A 16,579-nucleotide genomic window follows, 5' to 3' on the forward strand; every position below is an offset into this window, starting at 1 on the left:
CCTTGGTCTCCACAATCTTTTATCTTAACCTGAACATTCCCTTTCTATTCATCCTAGGTCTTTAGACAAATTCAACCAATTATCAACCAGAAAATGTTTACATTTACCTATAGACTGGAGCTCCCCTCCCCCCTTGCCTTTGAGTTGTCCTGTTTCTAGACCAAACCAATGTATTTCTTTTTTTTTTTTTTTTGAGACGGAGTTTCGCTCGTTACCCAGGCTGGAGTGCAATAGCGCGATCTCGGCTCACCGCAACCTCCGCCTCCTGGGTTCAGGCAATTCTCCTGCCTCAGTAGCTGGCATTACAGGCACGCACCACCATGCCCAGCTAATTTTTTGCACCTTTAGTAGAGACGGGTTTCACCGTGTTGACCAGGATGGTCTCGATCTCTTGACCTCGTGATCCACCCGCCTCAGCCTCCCAAAGTGCTGGGATTACAAGCGTGAGCCACCGCGCCCCGCCCGTACCAATGTATTTCTTCAATGCATTTGGTTGATGTCTCACGCACCTCTAAAGTGGATAAACCCGAGCTGCGCCTCGACCACCTTGGGCACGTGTTCTCAGCACCTCCCGAGGGCTGTGTCGCGGCCGAGGTCACTCACACTTGGTTCAGAATAAATCTCTTCAAATACCCTAGAGTTTGATTCTTTTCGCTGACATACCAATTCGCCGGGTTGTTACTGATTATTTACTCGACAAACACATCAGGAGACCTGTCCCCGGAAGCTCGCTGTCCCCCGGGACCTCTGCCGCCTCCCTCCTGAGAGGAGGGTCGCCCGGCCTGGGTGAGGCCGTCGTTCCCGCGACCCCACGCTCGCAGATACGGGCTGCCTCCGACCACCGTGTAAGCGCCAGGACGGGTCCCACGAGACACCCGAAGGCGCGCGCACGGGCCCACAGCCGCCCTGGAATGGGTGGAGCTCGCAGCCGTCCCCGGGCCGGGCGCCGGGCTAGCGCTGCGCCCTCTGCGGCAGCCAGGCCTCCAGCAGCCGCCGGAGCAGCCCTGAGCGCCATGCAGAAGCGCGAGTGAGTCAGACCCGAAGGGCGGAGAAGCCGGCGCCCCGGAGAAAGGCCGGAATGCAGGGACGAGTCCGGAAGACCGCGCCCGGCCCTTCTCCACTTCAGACCTTTCCAGGGCTCTGCAGCAACTGCCAGGCCCCGACCCTGTGACGGTCAAAGACAGCGAAACGCTTCGGCTTTCGGCGCTAGAAAAACCTGTGTTGCTAATTCCGAGTTGTCTGGTGCGTGACTCCGACTTTCTCCCTGTAACCTGCGGCGGAAGTCAGCTCCGTTCCTTCGCGGTCTGTCTGCAGCTCGTGACTGAGCGGCGGGAACCGCGCGGGTCCGCGAACACCGCCTCCACGCGGCCGAAACCTCGCGCCCGCCTCCCTTCCCGGCTCGTGAGGCTCCGCAGGCGGCCAGCGCTCGCCCCCGCCGCCCGAGGGAAAAGGGCGGGAGACAGCTGAAGCCCCTCAAGCGCCGGGGCGCGAAACCCGGGCACCGACCCTGGGCGCAGAGCTCTCACGTCGGTCACCGCCGGCCAGCCGGGGGGCGGGGGAGGCGGGGGGGCGGGGGCGGGGCGCACTGCCCCAGCCAATCCGGGGCCCTCTCTGGGCTGCTTCGGCCTCCGCGCATGCGCACGCGCCGTCCCGCCGCTCCTGGCCTTCGATTGGCTGGGACGGCTGTGGGTGGGGCGAAACCGCGGGACTCGGCGCGTGCAGGAGTCAGACGCGGGTTGGCGTGGGAGAGGATTCCTAGCTCTGGGTAAGCGAGGTGGGGCCGCGGGCGGGAAGACGTAGGGCAGCGCTCAGCCAGGCCGAAGGGGCTCTGGGGGTCGGGGTTGGGGGACCTGCCTCGATGACGGAGCTGAGGGAGGAGAGGTGGAGTTGCCGGGGCTCAGGCCCGGCCTCAGGCGTGGTCGGAGGCGAGGGGTCGGGAGCCGAGGCCTGGGCCCTTCGCGGGCGGGGAGACGGAGGGCTTGGAGCAGAAGCTTGTGGAGTGAGTCGTTGCTGAGCGGGGAAGACTCGCGGATGGGTGTTGATGAGAGACGGGGGCAAGGGCGGGTGTGGGCCGGTCCGGGCGGCGGGGCGCGGGAGCGCCCCCAGAGCTTGGAACTTTCTGAAGAGCGTGCGGAGCGCGGGCGCGGCGGGGTGGGAGAGCGGGGCCCGGGCCACGGAGACCCGCCAAGGTCACGGGAGCGGAGGCGGCGAGGACGGTCGGCAGGGTGAGGGGAGGGCGCGCGAGCGGAGGACCGTCCGGTCCGCCCTGGTGTTTCCTCCACCGGGAGGGGATGAGGCCGGAGCCCTGTGTAGAGCGTCCCGGACCGAATTGCATTTTTCTCCCGGCGAGTCGGCCGGTGGCAGACGACACGCAGTTCTGCGCTGGGGCAGAACTGGGAGCGGCCCACGGGGTGTAGCGGTGATACTCACCCTTGTCAATTCCCGGGCTGGGGCGGGTCCCCGCGACCGGGATCTCTGCTTCCGGAAGTACAAAGGCCCTTCGAGTAAGACGGGTTTGGATGCAAAGTTCTGACAGGTTGAAGCTCCAGCGTGACACACACATCTGGAGTCCTGTATACTGGGGGTTCTCTGTGCACCAGAGTCACTTGAAGGGGCTTCTTAAAGATTCCTCGAGCTCTGCCCCAAACCACCTGAATCCAAGTCTCCATGCTGGGGTCTTGGCCGTCATTGTAAACAAACTGATGGGCGACTGATGCAAAATCAAAATTTGAAGCCAGCGTTGTTTTAGATAGTAGTTCTCGTGACAAAATGAAGAAAGATCCTTCATTCAGCCTGTTACATCTCCTGATACTGGCGGCTCATCTTCCCTTATGCCTCTTAGGTTCCCTTTGGAGAGTTCTTCATTCGTGTCTTACTAAGCGTCCAGAATAATTTATGCTCTCCTAAGTGACTCTGAATCTGGTTACTGGTGCCTTTTTTTAGCGTCTGTTCAACTTTCTGACAAATCTGGAGCAATGATTGTGGGTGAATGAGAAACGGCAACAAAGGGCAGTCTCGCAATGGTGCAGTGAAAAAAGTCTTCAAATCACAGCTGAAATTGTTAGACTACAAGTCACTGCAGAAGAAGATTCCATGTAACTTACGCATGACTTACATTTTTACTTTTTTATAAATCAACGAACAACATGGGCTTCTGTTGAGTAGTGGATTTTTATATTTTCTAATCTGAACTCTTATCTGCAAATTTAATCTAATTTACATCAGCATCATAAGATTGATGCTTTGGCAATATATTGTCAATCAAAAGAACCCAGGACTCTGATTCAGGAGAGCTGGATTCTAATCCTACCCCACCAGACGTGTATTCCTGGTGTTGAGCAATTCCTATAACCCTCTCACAACCCTTTCCCCACCTGCAAAATAAGGCTGTTCTGATTTGTTACTCTCAGATTATATGATTCATAATTATTGTTCCTGATACTTAACCGTTTTCAATTCAGGTGGCTATAAACCATGAATGCTTTGGAAACTTCTACGTGGTAATTAGAAAGACAGTTATCAAAATTTTGTATTCAGAGAATATTTTAGATATGTACTATATGGGAATTATATAATTTATAATATTTGGATACAGAAAAACAACTGACGTGTTGGATTTTAAAATATTCATCCTTATTAATTTTTATTCTGAAATGTACACATAGGTATTGTGGATCACAGATTATGGTCTTTCACTTCAAGCGAATAATGACCATTTCGTTCCCTACACCCTGATTCTTAACTGCAGGGCTACTTTCTGAAACCCAGGTCAAATGCCCTACCCATATCATACATGAAGAATGGAGAAATAGATTTTCTTCTGGTCTTCATTTATATACAAGAAATAGACAGTTAACCCCCTCCCTCCTGAAAGGAGAAAAAACAAACAAACAACTTTTGCTCCATTGACCTGTTAGAGAATTAGTCAGATGTGAGGTAATTATAACAAAAAGCCAGTCTTATAACACAAAATCAGTCTTAAGTGTTCTCTGTGAAACTTGCCAAACTTCCTTTAGCTAAAACACATCATCACTCTCTCTAAATTCAGTCCTTGTCTGTGTTATGCTATTGACGATTAATCACACTGTGATTGAAACTACCATTGCAAAGTTATAACTGAGACAGTGAAAGAGATCTGATCTAGCCAGAAAAGACAGAGCCAGGTGTGGTGGCTCACCTCTATAATCCTAGCACTTTGGGAGGCTGAGGTGGGCAGATCACTTGGGGCCAGGAGCTGGAGACCAGCCTGGCCAACATGGCAAAAAATAAAAAAGAAAATTATCTGGCCATGGAGGTGCGCGGCTGTTATCCCAGCTTTTAGGCTAGGGCACGAATCACTCAGACCTGGGAGGCAGAGGTTGCAGTGAGCCAAGATCAAGATTGTACTCCAGCCTGGGCGACAGAGTGAGACCCTATCTCATAAAATAAAGATAAAAAAAAGCAAAGATAGTAACAGCCCTTTCCCGTAACTATCCCCCTTCTTGCCTGGGGACTAGACGGCCTCTGTAGGACTAATGAATTAACCACAGATTAGAAATTAGGGTTTAGGAGTCCTGCAGCTGGAGGCTACAAGACGCCGCCCCTCCCTAAACTGCTCTTAAGATCAGAGCTTGAGATACTTTGCAGACCCTGCACTTGGTGGGGCAGCTGCACCACCGCATCAATAAACTGGCTCACCGGATCTTGTGTCCCCTACCTAGGAACTGACTCAGCACAAGAGGACAGCTTCAGCTTCCCATTTCATCTCCATCCCAACCAATCAGCACTCTATTCACTGGCCTTCCCCCACCCACCAAGTTATCCTTAAAAACTGATCCTCGAATGCTCCAAGGGATTGATTTGAGTAACAATAATAACCTTGGTCTCCCACATAGCTGGCTCTGGGTGAATTGCTCTTTCTCTATTGCAGTCCCCGGTCTTGGTAAATCGGCTCTGTCTAGCCAGTGGGCAAGGTGAACCTCTTGGAGGATTACATGATTTCTCTTTTTTTTAAAAAATCTAATTTTTGACCCATTAATTATTTTAGTGTTTATGTTGTATTATTCACATATATAGTGAGCATCTTGAACCTTGAGCTTATTGAACCGTGTATAGAATAACGCTCCCTAATTAGGAGTTTATTCAGTTAAGAAGTAATGGAGTACAAACAAAGAGAAGGTCTAAGTGCAATCGAAATTTTCTCTTATTTAGCTAAAATTTTCTTCTATGTCAGATGACAGGGTTGAGTATTCTCAATGAAAGTGGAGCTTATAGGGATGAATTCACTTTCTAAACTAAGCACACCACCCCCTACCTCTGGAGTTGCATTTTCTTTGAGGACCTTAACTGCCACTGACTCCCCTTGAGTAGAAAGGTGTTGAATGAAAGGTACTCTTATCAAAGGGAGCATGATGCACATGAAAAACCCAGAAGTGAAAGTAAGATTTTATATGGGTGATAGGATGGACATAGACTCTTAAGTTTATTTTAACTGATACTAATCAGAGATTCCTATACTTACACTGTGCTTGAGCCCCTTATTTTAAATACATCCAGATATTTAATAATGTTCAGATGCTGTTAATTACAGAACCTCATAGAAAATTCTCAGGAAGATTCTTCAAGCAACCACTATGTCAACAGACCCAGATATTTCCCTTTCTTCATATGATGAAGATCAGGGATCCAAACTTATTCGAAAAGCTAAAGAGGCACCATTCGTACCCATTGGTAAGTTTGACATTTTAGTAATCTTGAATACAATAGAGCCATGATAAACTTGTTCATTGAGCATATCCTGAAAGAATGTATTTTCCATTTGTTTCTTATGTTGTTGAAATATGCTGAGATTGGCATGATATAAATCTCATCACAAAGATACCTATGTATGTATTCAGACTTTTTTTTTCTTTTTGGAGACAGGGTCTCACTCTGTTGCCTAGGCTGAAGTGCAGTGGCTCGATACGGCTCACTGCCCCTTATCCTCTCAGGTTCATGATTCTTCCACCTCAGCCTCTTAAGTAGCTGGGACTACAGGTGTGCAACCACCACGCCTAGCTAATTTTTGTATTTTTTTATAGACATGCGGTTTTGCCATGTTGCCTAGGCTGGTCTTGAACTCCTAGGCTCAAGTAATCCTCCCACCCTCAGCCTCTCTAAGTGCTAGGATTATAGATGTGAGCCACTGCTCCAGCTCAGACTTATTTTATTGAGTCTTATTTCAGTGAATAATGTTGTATTGGAAACCCCAAGACTACCCTCAGATTTGATGATTGGGCCAAGACTCAAGACTCAAAAAAGCTTGTTATAGTTGCAGGTTATTACAATAGGCTATAGGCTAAAGTCAACGAAGGCGTACAGGGTGAAGTCTAGGACAAACCAGACACAAAATTCTAGGTGTCCCCGTCCTGGGAAGTCCCACGGGGAGAGGGGATACATTTAATTCTTCAGTACTGATATGCTGTGTGGCAATACATGCTAAGTCTTGCCCTCCAGGGAAGTCCACCAAGCCTTGGTAACCAGGTTTTATTGGGATGCCAGTCACAAAGGAATGCAGTGTCCATGTGACTGAAATTAGCTATTCAGTCTTCTAGCCCCCAGAGGTCGGACTTGCAGGCATGTGCACTTAAAACAGATGATGCTGCAACATTGGGGCCAATTAAAAAACAAAAACAAAACAGATGAAAGGTAAAATTGATAGTATGTAAGTCTCAAGAAAAAGTTTTAAAATTTTTAATTGTACAAAGAATTTTAAAATTACCTTTAATGCCACCATTTAGCTATAACTATTGTTACCATTTTGATGTACATATTTCTTCTGGTTTTTTTCTTTTTTTATCTTTACAAATTCAGGATCATACTAAGATGCATATATGTATTGTAATTTTTATCTCATGTTTTTACATATGTTACTCAAAACTTTTAATGACTTAATTTGTATTATATAAATGGCTATTACATATAACATTATTATAATCCTCTTGGTAGAAATTTATTGGTTTCTAATTTTTCATTATTAACAATTAAACTAATGAGCATACTTTTAGATGGTTCTTCAAGAAGTTAAAGGACTTTGAAGTCTCTTGAAGGAATATTTCTTCTGACCAAATAAATAATAAGTTAGCTGCAAAAGTACATAAAACAGAAAGATACATGCCCTATGATCCCGACTCTGAAAGACAAGAGCGGTTTGCACATTCTGTCAATGTTTTCTTCTCCATATACTACCATAAATTATTATTTATAATTATATTTAAATGAAAAGTTTTTCTTTAGCCTTGTTTTCAATGCATATAGGAGCATTTATATTTTTAATAATTGAATTGTTAATTTTGTAGATATACAGTATTTCATAACAGTGATCTATAGAATTTTTTGGTTCTACATTCCCTCAGTAAAAAATAATTTGAGCACGTACTTCCTGCCAGTGTGTTTGTGCTTGTGTGTGTGTTTACCTTTTTTTTTTTTTTTTTTTTTTTTTGAGACAGAGTCTCACTCTATTGCCCAGGCAATGGCACAATCTTGGCTCACTGCAACCTCTTCCTCCCACGTTCAAGTGGTTCTCCTGCCTCAGCCTCCCGAGTAGCTGGGATTACAGGCACACACCACCACACCCAGCTAATTTTTGTACTTTTAGTGGAGATGGGGTTTCACCCTGTTGGCCAGGAGGGTCTCAAACTCCTGACCTCGTGATCCACTTGCCTTGACTTCCCAAAGTACTGGGATTACAGGTGTGAGCCACCGCGCCTGGCCGTGTTTACTTGTTTTTAAGTTAAAAAGATGAGATACAAATATAAAATTTTCTGCTCTTTAATGGGTTGTCATTTATACATATCCGTACATATACGTAAATCCTGCATTGATATAACCATTGCCCTGTTCACGACATAGGAGTTGTTCCCATTATGTTGCTTTTACAAACTGTTGGAAGAGTGTGTGTGTAAAAATTAAATATCCTTATACATACTTAATTGTACCAAAACAGTAATTTGCACTAGTAGGCTGTGATGGGCTGGTTTTCCCATACTCTTAATAGCACTAGATATTATTCTTTTTACTTTTTGCCAGTTTCATAAAGTATTTTGTTTAATTTTATATTTATTTGATTATTGGTTGAGGTTGAGCATCTTTTCATACGTTATTGGCCATTCAGGCTTCTCTTCTGTGAATTAGCTTTTTTCGTTTCTTCTGTTTTGCTTTTGCTTTTGTTTCTGTTTTAACTAGGTTGTCTTTCTAACTAAATCATAATGATGTTTTTGGATATTAATGTTTTCTGATATGTTGCAAGGCCTTCACGAGCCTGGGGTTACTTAGGTTCCTGCATTTCTTTTTTTTTTTTTTTTTGAGATGGGGTCTTGCTCTGTCACCAGGCTGGAGTGCAGTGGTGCAATCTTGGCTCACTGCAGCCTCCGCCTCCTGGGTTCAAGCAATTCTTCCGCCTCAGCCTCCCGAGTAGCTAGGACCACAGGTGCATGCCATGATGTCTGGCTAATTTTGTTTTTGTATTTTTAGTAGAGACAGGGTTTCAACATGTTGGCCAGGATGGTCTCGATCTCTTGACCTCGTGATCCCCGGGCCTCAGCCTCCCAAAGTGCTGGGATTACAGGCGTGAGCCACCGCGCCCAGCCACGTTCCTGTATTTCTTTATCTTGTTGATATATCATTGCGATACTAATGTATCTGGAATTTATTTGTAGGTATAACATGAAGCAAAATCTCACTTTAAATTTTTTCTGTTAAGGATAGTTAATTTTCTAACAGTGATTTGGGTATATATTTTGCATTCTTTTCCCGTTTATTTGAAATGTGAACTATGTCATATACTAAACGAGAGATTTGTTACTCAACTACTGTACCTGTTTTGTTGCTGTGATCTGACTTTCTGTCAGAAACTTAATGGTATATTTAGATACCTCACTTTCAGTATTCTACCTTCTCAAGAAGAGCTTGCCTGTTTACTTCGAAACTAGCTTGTTAGTCGCAGCTACTCAGGAGGTCAAGGCAGGAGGGTCACTTGAGCCCGGGAGTTCAGGGCTGTCATGTATTGATCATGACTGCAAATACCTGCTGCACTCTGAAAAAAGAGAGAAAAGAAAAAGAGTTTGGCTTATTCAGTTCAAAACAGGGAAAATGCCTCATTGAGTTTTCCATTTGGATTACATTGAATTTATAAATTTGGGGAGAATGGAAATCTTAGAACGTGGTGCATCTACCAATTTTCATTCAAACCTTTTGTGTCCTTAAATGTAATTGTATTGTTTTCTCCGGGTCTAGAAATTTAATTTCTCTAGATATGTTTTTTAATGCATTCCTGAAAGTAATCTTTTTGATACTGGTTCTAGTTGTGTTTCTTTTTTTTTTCTTTTAAGACAGAGTCTTGCTCTGTCACCCAGGCTGGAGTGCAGTGGGCGCGATCTTGGCTCATTGTAACCTCCGCCTTTCAAGTTCAAGCGATTCTCCTGCCTCAGCCTCCCGAGTAGCTGGGATTACAGGCACATGCTACCATGACTGGCTAATTTTTGTATTTTTAGTAGAGATGGGGTTTTGCCATGTTGGCCAGGCTGGCCTAAAATTCCTGACCTCAAGTGATCCACCTGCCTCGGCCTCCCGAAGTGCTGCGATTATAGGCGTGAGCCACCATGCCCAGCCTCTGGTTGTGTTTCATTTGATTCTCCTGGATTTCCTATACACACAGTTAGATGATTTGTAAACCAGTAGTGTTTCTTCCTAAATTATGCCTGTAGTTTTTTTTAATATGGTTTAAAATTGTTTAGGATCTCCAGGCAGCAACAGCAATATTTACATCATATATCCCTGTCTTATTCTTACCTTTAAAAGGGTTTTTTTTTTTTTTTTTTTTTTGAGACCGAGTCTTGCTCTGTCACTGCAACCTCCACTTCCTGGGTTCAAGTGAGTCTCCTGTCTCAGCCTCCCAAGTAGCTGAGACTACAGGTGCATGTCACCATGCCCAGCTAAGTTTTGTATTTTTAATAGAGACAGGGTTTCACCATGTTGGCCAGGATAGTCTCGATCTCTTGACCTCATGATCTACCTGCCTCAGCCTCCCAAAGTGCTGGGATTACAGGCGTGAGCCACCGCACCCAGCCGGGACTTTTTTTTTTCTCGTTTTGTCATCTTTGAATACAAATATAAAATAAGGCTGAGCGCTTTGGCTCATGCCTGTAATCCCAGTGCTTTGGGAGGCTGAGGCAGGAGGATCACTTGCACCTAGGAGTTCAAGACCAGCCTGGGCAAGATAGTGAGACTTCTCTACAAAAAAAAATTTTTTAAATCAGCTAAGCATGGTGCCACATGCCTGTAGTCCCAGCTACTTGGGAGGCTGAGATGAGCGGTTGCTTGAGCCTGGGAGGTCAAAGCTGTGGTGAACCATGACCATGCCACTGCAGCCTGGGTGACAGAGCGTGACCCTTTAAATTAATAAATAAATAAATAGATAAAAATTAAAAATGGAATATTTCTAGTGTTTTAACACTAAGTACAATTTGTATTTACTTTGGTTTCTGGAATATATTCTAATTCACTTCTTTTACTATTGAGATGATCAAATGATTTCATCCTTCATGATTCTTAAGAGATTTTTTTTTTCTTGTATGTTCTTCCAGTGAATTTAAAAAAATTATTTATTTTTTTAATAGACACAGGTTTCACTCTGTTGCCCTGGCTGGTCTCAAACCCCTGGCCTCAAGCAATCCTGCCTCAGCCTCCCAAAGTGCTAAAATTACAGAGATGAGTCATTGCTCCTGGCCAAGATTTTCTTATGTAAAAGCAATAGTTAATTCCCAAAGTAAAAACCTAATGATCATGGTTGATAATATTATTCTAATACAGTTTTAAAGTTGATAAGCTGGTATTTGGTTTAGGAATTTTATATCCTAAAATTTGTAATTTATATTGCTTTGTAATTTCTCTCTCTTTTTTTTTTTTTTTTTGAGACAGAGTCTCACTCTGTCGCCCAAGCTGGAATGCAGTGGCATGATCTCAACTCACTGCAGCCTCTCCCTCCTGAGTTCAAGTGATTCTCCTGCATTAGCCGTCTGAGTAGTTGAGACTATAGGTACCCCCTAGAACGCCTGGCTAATTTTTGTATTTTTTAGTAGAGACCAGTTTTCACCACTTTGGCTAGGCTGGTTTCGAACTCCTGGCCTCAAGTGATCCACCCGTCTCGGGCTCCCAAAGGGCTGGGATTACAGGTGTGAGTCACCGCGAACATGTTATCTTAATTTTGTTTTGGTATCAGGGATTTGTTTTCTTGGGAAATGTATTGGAAAAAAATGTATTTGTTATATTTTTTAATGCCCTGGAATACTTTAAATAACATGAATTGAGAATGCCCTTATAATTCTTATTGGACCTTATTAATAAAACTCTTTGGGTCTTTATCTTTTTGGGGATAAAGCATGTATTGCCCATTTAATTAATTATTTATTTATTTATTTATTTTTTTGAGACGGAGTTTCACTCTTGATACCCAGGCTGGAGTGCAATGGTGCGATCTCGGCTCACCGCAACCTCCGCCTCCTGGGTTCGGGCAATTCTCCTGCCTCAGCCTCCTGAGTAGCTGGGATTACAGGCACGTGCCACCGTGCCCAGCTAATTTTTTGTATTAGTAGAGACGGGGTTTCACCATGTTGACCAGGATGGTCTCGATCTCTTGACCTCGTGATCCACCCGCCTCGGCCTCCCAAAGTGCTGGGATTACAGGCTTGAGCCACCGCGCCCAGCCTCCATTTAATTATTTCTATGGTTATTGGTATAGAAAGGTTTTCCACCACTTCTTGAATCAAATTTAGTAATTTGTATTTTCCTCAGAAATCATTCATTTCACCTAGATTTTAAAATTTAATTGGCAACTTTAATCTCTTATTTTTTAAAATCTCTTTACCACTTGTGATTATATCCACTTTCTCATTCCTAATGTTGTATATTTATTTTCTGTTTTATCAGACTTCCTAGAGGTTTGAGAATTTTATGTAAGAACCAGTACTGTTTGTATTTTTCTGTGCTTATGTAATGCTTAATAATTTCCTAATCTCTCAGTTACTACTCTAACCTCCAAGTCCAGTTATTAGTACTCAGCTTCTCAGGGGTTAGAGGGTGGTTTTATGTTTTGATTGCTAAGTTTTGGATTTATGGTGATAGTCCAGGAATAAGGCCTTTTTGGAAGTTGGAATTTTCTTCATGGCCTAATAAATGATTGGTTCTGTCAGAGCTTCATAGACATTTGAATGTGGGATCTCTGTTTTAACTTAAAATATTAAATTTTATTTATTTTTAAAATTTAAGTAAGGTTTTTTAATGGTGTTGTTCACTTCTGTAGCTTTAGTTTGGGGCTTCTTATTCTGTTGTTTTTTGAAAGAGATTTTCCCATATTGTTATCTTCTAATAGAGCTGGTCTTATGTTGCTAACAATTTTTGCTTCATTTATTTTACTGCTATATTAGATTATTTTAAAGTTTTATGACTTTTTAATTTTATTATATATATGTATATTTATAAATATATATATTTATATATACTTTTTGAGATGGAGTCTCAGTGTGTCGCCCAGGCTGGAGTGCAGTGGGGTGATCTCGGCTCACTGCAACCTCCGCCTCCCGTGTTCAAGCATTCTTCTGCCTCAGCCTTCCAAGCAGCTGGGATTACAGGTGCATACCACCACAGCTGGCTAATTTTTTGTATTTTTAGTAGAGACAGTTTCACCATGTTGGCCAGGCTGCTCTCAACTCCTGACCTCAGGTGATCCATCCACCTCAGCTTCCCAAAGTGCTGGGATTACAGGTCTGAGCCACCACTCCTGGTCCTACTTTTTTTTTTCCTTATGTTTTCTTTTTTTTTTTTTTTGAGACAGAGTTTCGCTCTTGTTGCCCAGGCTGGAGTGCAATGGCGCAATCTTGGCTCACTGCAACCTCTGCCTCCCAGGTTCAAGCGATTCTTCTGCCTCAGCCTCCTGTGTAGCTGGGATTACAGACATGTGCCACCCTGCCTGGCTAATTTTTTAATATTTTTAGTAGAGATGGGGTTTCTCCATGTTGGTCAGGCTGGTCTTGAACTCCCAACCTCAGGTGATCCACCCACCTCAGCCTCCCAAAGTGCTGGGATTTCAGGCATGAGCCCTCGCATCCTGCTCTTCTTGTGATTTGGAAGTTCTGCAGCTATTCTTGTACTGCTTGCTGGTGGTTGGTTATCTTTACATTGTTAAAGTAGGATGGGTTTTTTTCATCTATTTCAAGTATTGAAATGAATATAAATTTATTCCGTAAGATAAGACCATTAGCACACGTTTTGTTGTAATAATTATAGCCTAATTTCAGATTCTTAATTTTTCTGTATTAACCAGTCATTTTCAAGGGACCAGTACAGATTTTCTTGGCTTTATTGCTCACTGTTGTATCTTAACCATTGTGTCTTTATTTCTTGAACTGTCCATTTGACTGACTGTTTTTATTTGACCGGGTGTTTTCCTCTAGGCGTTTGTATTAGTAAGTGGGTGGCAGCTCGGGAAACAGAGAGCCCTCCTGTAGTAGTCCCAGTTGTTAGGGAGGCTGAAGCAAGAGGATCGCCTGAGCCGAGGAGTCCAAGGCTGCAGTGAGCTATGATTGTGTGGCTGCACTCCAGTCTGGGCAACACAGCAAGACTCCGTCTCTTAAAAAATAAAATAATAAAAAGAAAACATGCAAGGTCATGTTCTTAATGCTTTTGCCCTCAAAATGAATGAGAGTATGGCTCTGTATAGAATTCTAGGGTCATAACCCTTTTAACTGAAACTAACATTGCTCATTCTTTTCCTTTATTTACTTACATTCTTCCCAGTACAGTATCTCCAAGTTTGACATACTCAGGCAGTGTTTCTCAGTGGTAGTAATGTGTAGGACTGTCTCTGCTGTATTAACTGATGATCTTCAGGGAGGGAAGTAGAACAGAGCAAACGGAATACACGTATTTCCTAACTCAGGACCTTCGGCATACTTTTGTTCTGATAATCATAATCTAGGGTCCTGTTAATAACCTAGCACTCTTTTAAAGTATTTTAGCTACTGGCCCCACAAGCCCACATTTTTAAAGATAATCCTGGCTTTCTGGATCTGCCGTTGTTTGCTTAAATATTTTTGGTTCTGATGGGGGAAAACATGAAAAACTCAATTTGTATGTTAGCTAATTAATGATCTGATAAAGAATCCTCATAAAAATAATAGAATGTACATTGATTGGTGATAAAATCATCTTGGTCCCCTCTCCTCATGCATCTGACATACATGTTATTTTGTTTTACAGGAATGGCAGGTTTTGCAGCAATTGTTGCATATGGGTTATACAAATTGAAGAGCAGGGGAAACACTAAAATGTCTGTTCATCTGATCCACATGCGTGTGGCAGCCCAGGGCTTTGTTGTAGGAGCAATGACTGTTGGTAGGTTCCTACAGGAAATTTCCAAATTTTTGTTCCCCATTGAGGTATTTCTTTACAAACAAGACAAGTAAATATTTTTAGCTGACCTTTTAGCAGTTTGAGAATATCACTTATATTCGGTAAAAAATGAATTAATGAAGAGAATTCAAGTAGTGACATAGTAGTTTTTCTATGTTATATTCTACTACAATTTTAAAGAAAGAAAAAATAATCCTGTCAGTCACTGAGTTTATAATTTTACTGACGAGTCTAGACATGTAAAGGGGTTGGTAGTAACGTGTTATCTGGGAGAGACGTAAGTTGCTATTTTATAGTGTTTTTAAAGAAAAGATTCTTAAAGTGTAGGTATTCTATGCTTCTATGGCTTTATAATTCATTGACTTTATTTGGTATGGTGTAGCAAGAGTGACTCCTTTCAAAGTTACCAGGGAAATATTGATTGCTCTTTAAAGGAAATATTGCAACATGTGAAATAGTCCTACCAGCCTTTGCTACTTGGCAAACCACTGTATGTAAAAAGAGTTTTAGAAGTTAAGTTGTTTAAAAAGGCAAGAGTATAAGCTTCCTGGGGTCTTATTCCCCTTGTAAATATTCCATGCTAAGCAACTGTGCTACTTTCAGCTCTTTTATGAACTGGTTTTTATTTTTCAGTATTTAAGAAAATATTGAGATGCTTAACTAGCATTCTTTTCCCTTAGGTATGGGCTATTCCATGTACCGGGAGTACTGGGCAAAACCTAAGCCTTAGAAGAAGAGATGCCGTCTCGGTCTTGTTGGAGGAGCTTACTTTAGTTAGACGTCTCTTTATCGAAGTTACATATTGTTGAAAATAAACTAATTTGTATGGGTTTAGATGGTAAAATGGCATTTTGAATATTGGCTTCCTTTCTTGCAGGCTTGATTTGCCTGGTGTGACCGCATTACTAGTGGCTAGTTTACTAACTACGTCATTGAAGGAAGTCACGTTAACTTGAAAGAAACATGTCACCTAAATGCACTTGATGATGTTGAAATGTCCACCTTAAATTGTTCAGCTGAGCTTAGTTCTAAAAAAGATAACAGGCCAACCCTGAAGTACTCCCAGTTTGCTGCAGAATCTCAGATGTTTCGGATGTTACATAAGAGTCCTATTTGTCCTAGTTAATTTAACTTTTTTCTGCCTGTTTTGTGGACAGGCTGGCCCTTTTAGAACTCTGTCCAAAAAGTTCATGGAATATGACTTGTAAAGCTTTCCACAACTAACAATGTGTATATGTGCATGTGTTTAAACCAAATGTAGAAAGCTTACAGTCGAGCTGCATGATAGTAGTATTTATTAAAGAATCTCAGTTGTAAACATGAGAATAATTTATGGATTCTAGTTCTTGTGTAACTGCGAATCATATTTTTGCTGCTGTTAGAATAAATTTTGAATGTCATCTTGAAATATAAATTTGTATTTTTAGCGCTCATAGCAAAGGTAAATGAACACTTTTTAAATGTGTGCATTGCTTATTTTTTCCGTAAGAATTGTAAACATTAAACTGAACAAATGACCTGTAATGGATTTGATTAATGACTTATGAGCAAGCTGGTTTGGCCAGACAGTATACCTAAACTTATATAGTACAGAAATTTATTACACTTGTGAAATTCTCTTGTCTAAACTGAATTTACATTCCATCATGATAACATGGTATATGTATCGTTATTAAAGTAAGCGACCCATGCCAAATGTCTTGTATTATTTCATGAAGGGGAAGCTTTCTGTAGAGGAACAGGCTGGAGAACAGGTTTCAGGAAATGGTCTTTTTTCTTGTTCCCTACTTTAATCATCTTCTGCTTTCTGTTCCGACGATTTGAAAAATATTCTACTATACGGTGTGTTTTATTTTCTTTTGTGGGTAATTTTTGTTCTATTGATTATCCATATAATTTTTTTTTTTTTGAGATGGAGTTTTGCTCTGTTGTCCAGCATGGAATGCAGTGGCACGATCTGAGCTCACTGAAACCTCCGCACCCCACCCCGGGTCCAAGCGATTCTCCCGCCTTAGCCTTCTGAGTAGCTGTGACTACAGTCATGGCGCCAACATGCCGGGCTAATTTTTGTATTTTTGGTAGAGACGAGATTTCACCATGTTGGCCAGGTTGGTCTTGAACTCCTGACCTCAGGTGATCCACCTGCCTTGGCCTC

General features: G+C 42.7%; 1 protein-coding gene across 2 annotated transcripts; it reads left to right on the top strand.

The window, feature by feature from the left end:
* Window positions 1-1,680: 1,680 nt before the first annotated feature.
* On the top strand, window positions 1,681-16,120 carry HIGD1A (HIG1 hypoxia inducible domain family member 1A). 2 transcript variants are annotated; one of them, XM_012460098.2, is made up of 4 exons: window positions 1,681-1,765; window positions 5,570-5,709; window positions 14,272-14,406; window positions 15,105-16,120. In XM_012460098.2, the coding sequence occupies exons 2-4, from the start codon at window positions 5,613-5,615 to the stop codon at window positions 15,152-15,154; spliced, it is 282 nt and encodes a 93-aa protein (XP_012315521.1). In that variant the 5' UTR covers window positions 1,681-1,765; window positions 5,570-5,612; the 3' UTR covers window positions 15,155-16,120. The 2 variants fall into 2 exon arrangements, with proteins under 2 accessions (XP_012315521.1, XP_012315522.1); XM_012460099.3 differs by lacking the exon at window positions 1,681-1,765 and adding an exon at window positions 2,522-3,095.
* Window positions 16,121-16,579: the final 459 nt, after the last annotated feature.

This window comes from Aotus nancymaae, unplaced genomic scaffold (genome assembly GCF_030222135.1).
Source record: "Aotus nancymaae isolate 86718 unplaced genomic scaffold, 86718_ANA_hifiasm-v0.15.2.pri h1tg000038l, whole genome shotgun sequence".
Classification (NCBI taxonomy): Eukaryota; Metazoa; Chordata; class Mammalia; order Primates; family Aotidae; genus Aotus; species Aotus nancymaae.

Excerpts from the sequence above, each read along its gene's own strand:
- HIGD1A (XM_012460098.2), top strand. The coding sequence starts at position 5,613 with ATGTCAACAGACCCAGATATTTCCCTTTCTTCATATGATGAAGATCAG. Across the intron at positions 5,710-14,271 it reads GGCACCATTCGTACCCATTG|GAATGGCAGGTTTTGCAGCA; the intron begins GTAAGTTTGACA and ends TTTGTTTTACAG. Across the intron at positions 14,407-15,104 it reads TGTAGGAGCAATGACTGTTG|GTATGGGCTATTCCATGTAC; the intron begins GTAGGTTCCTAC and ends CTTTTCCCTTAG.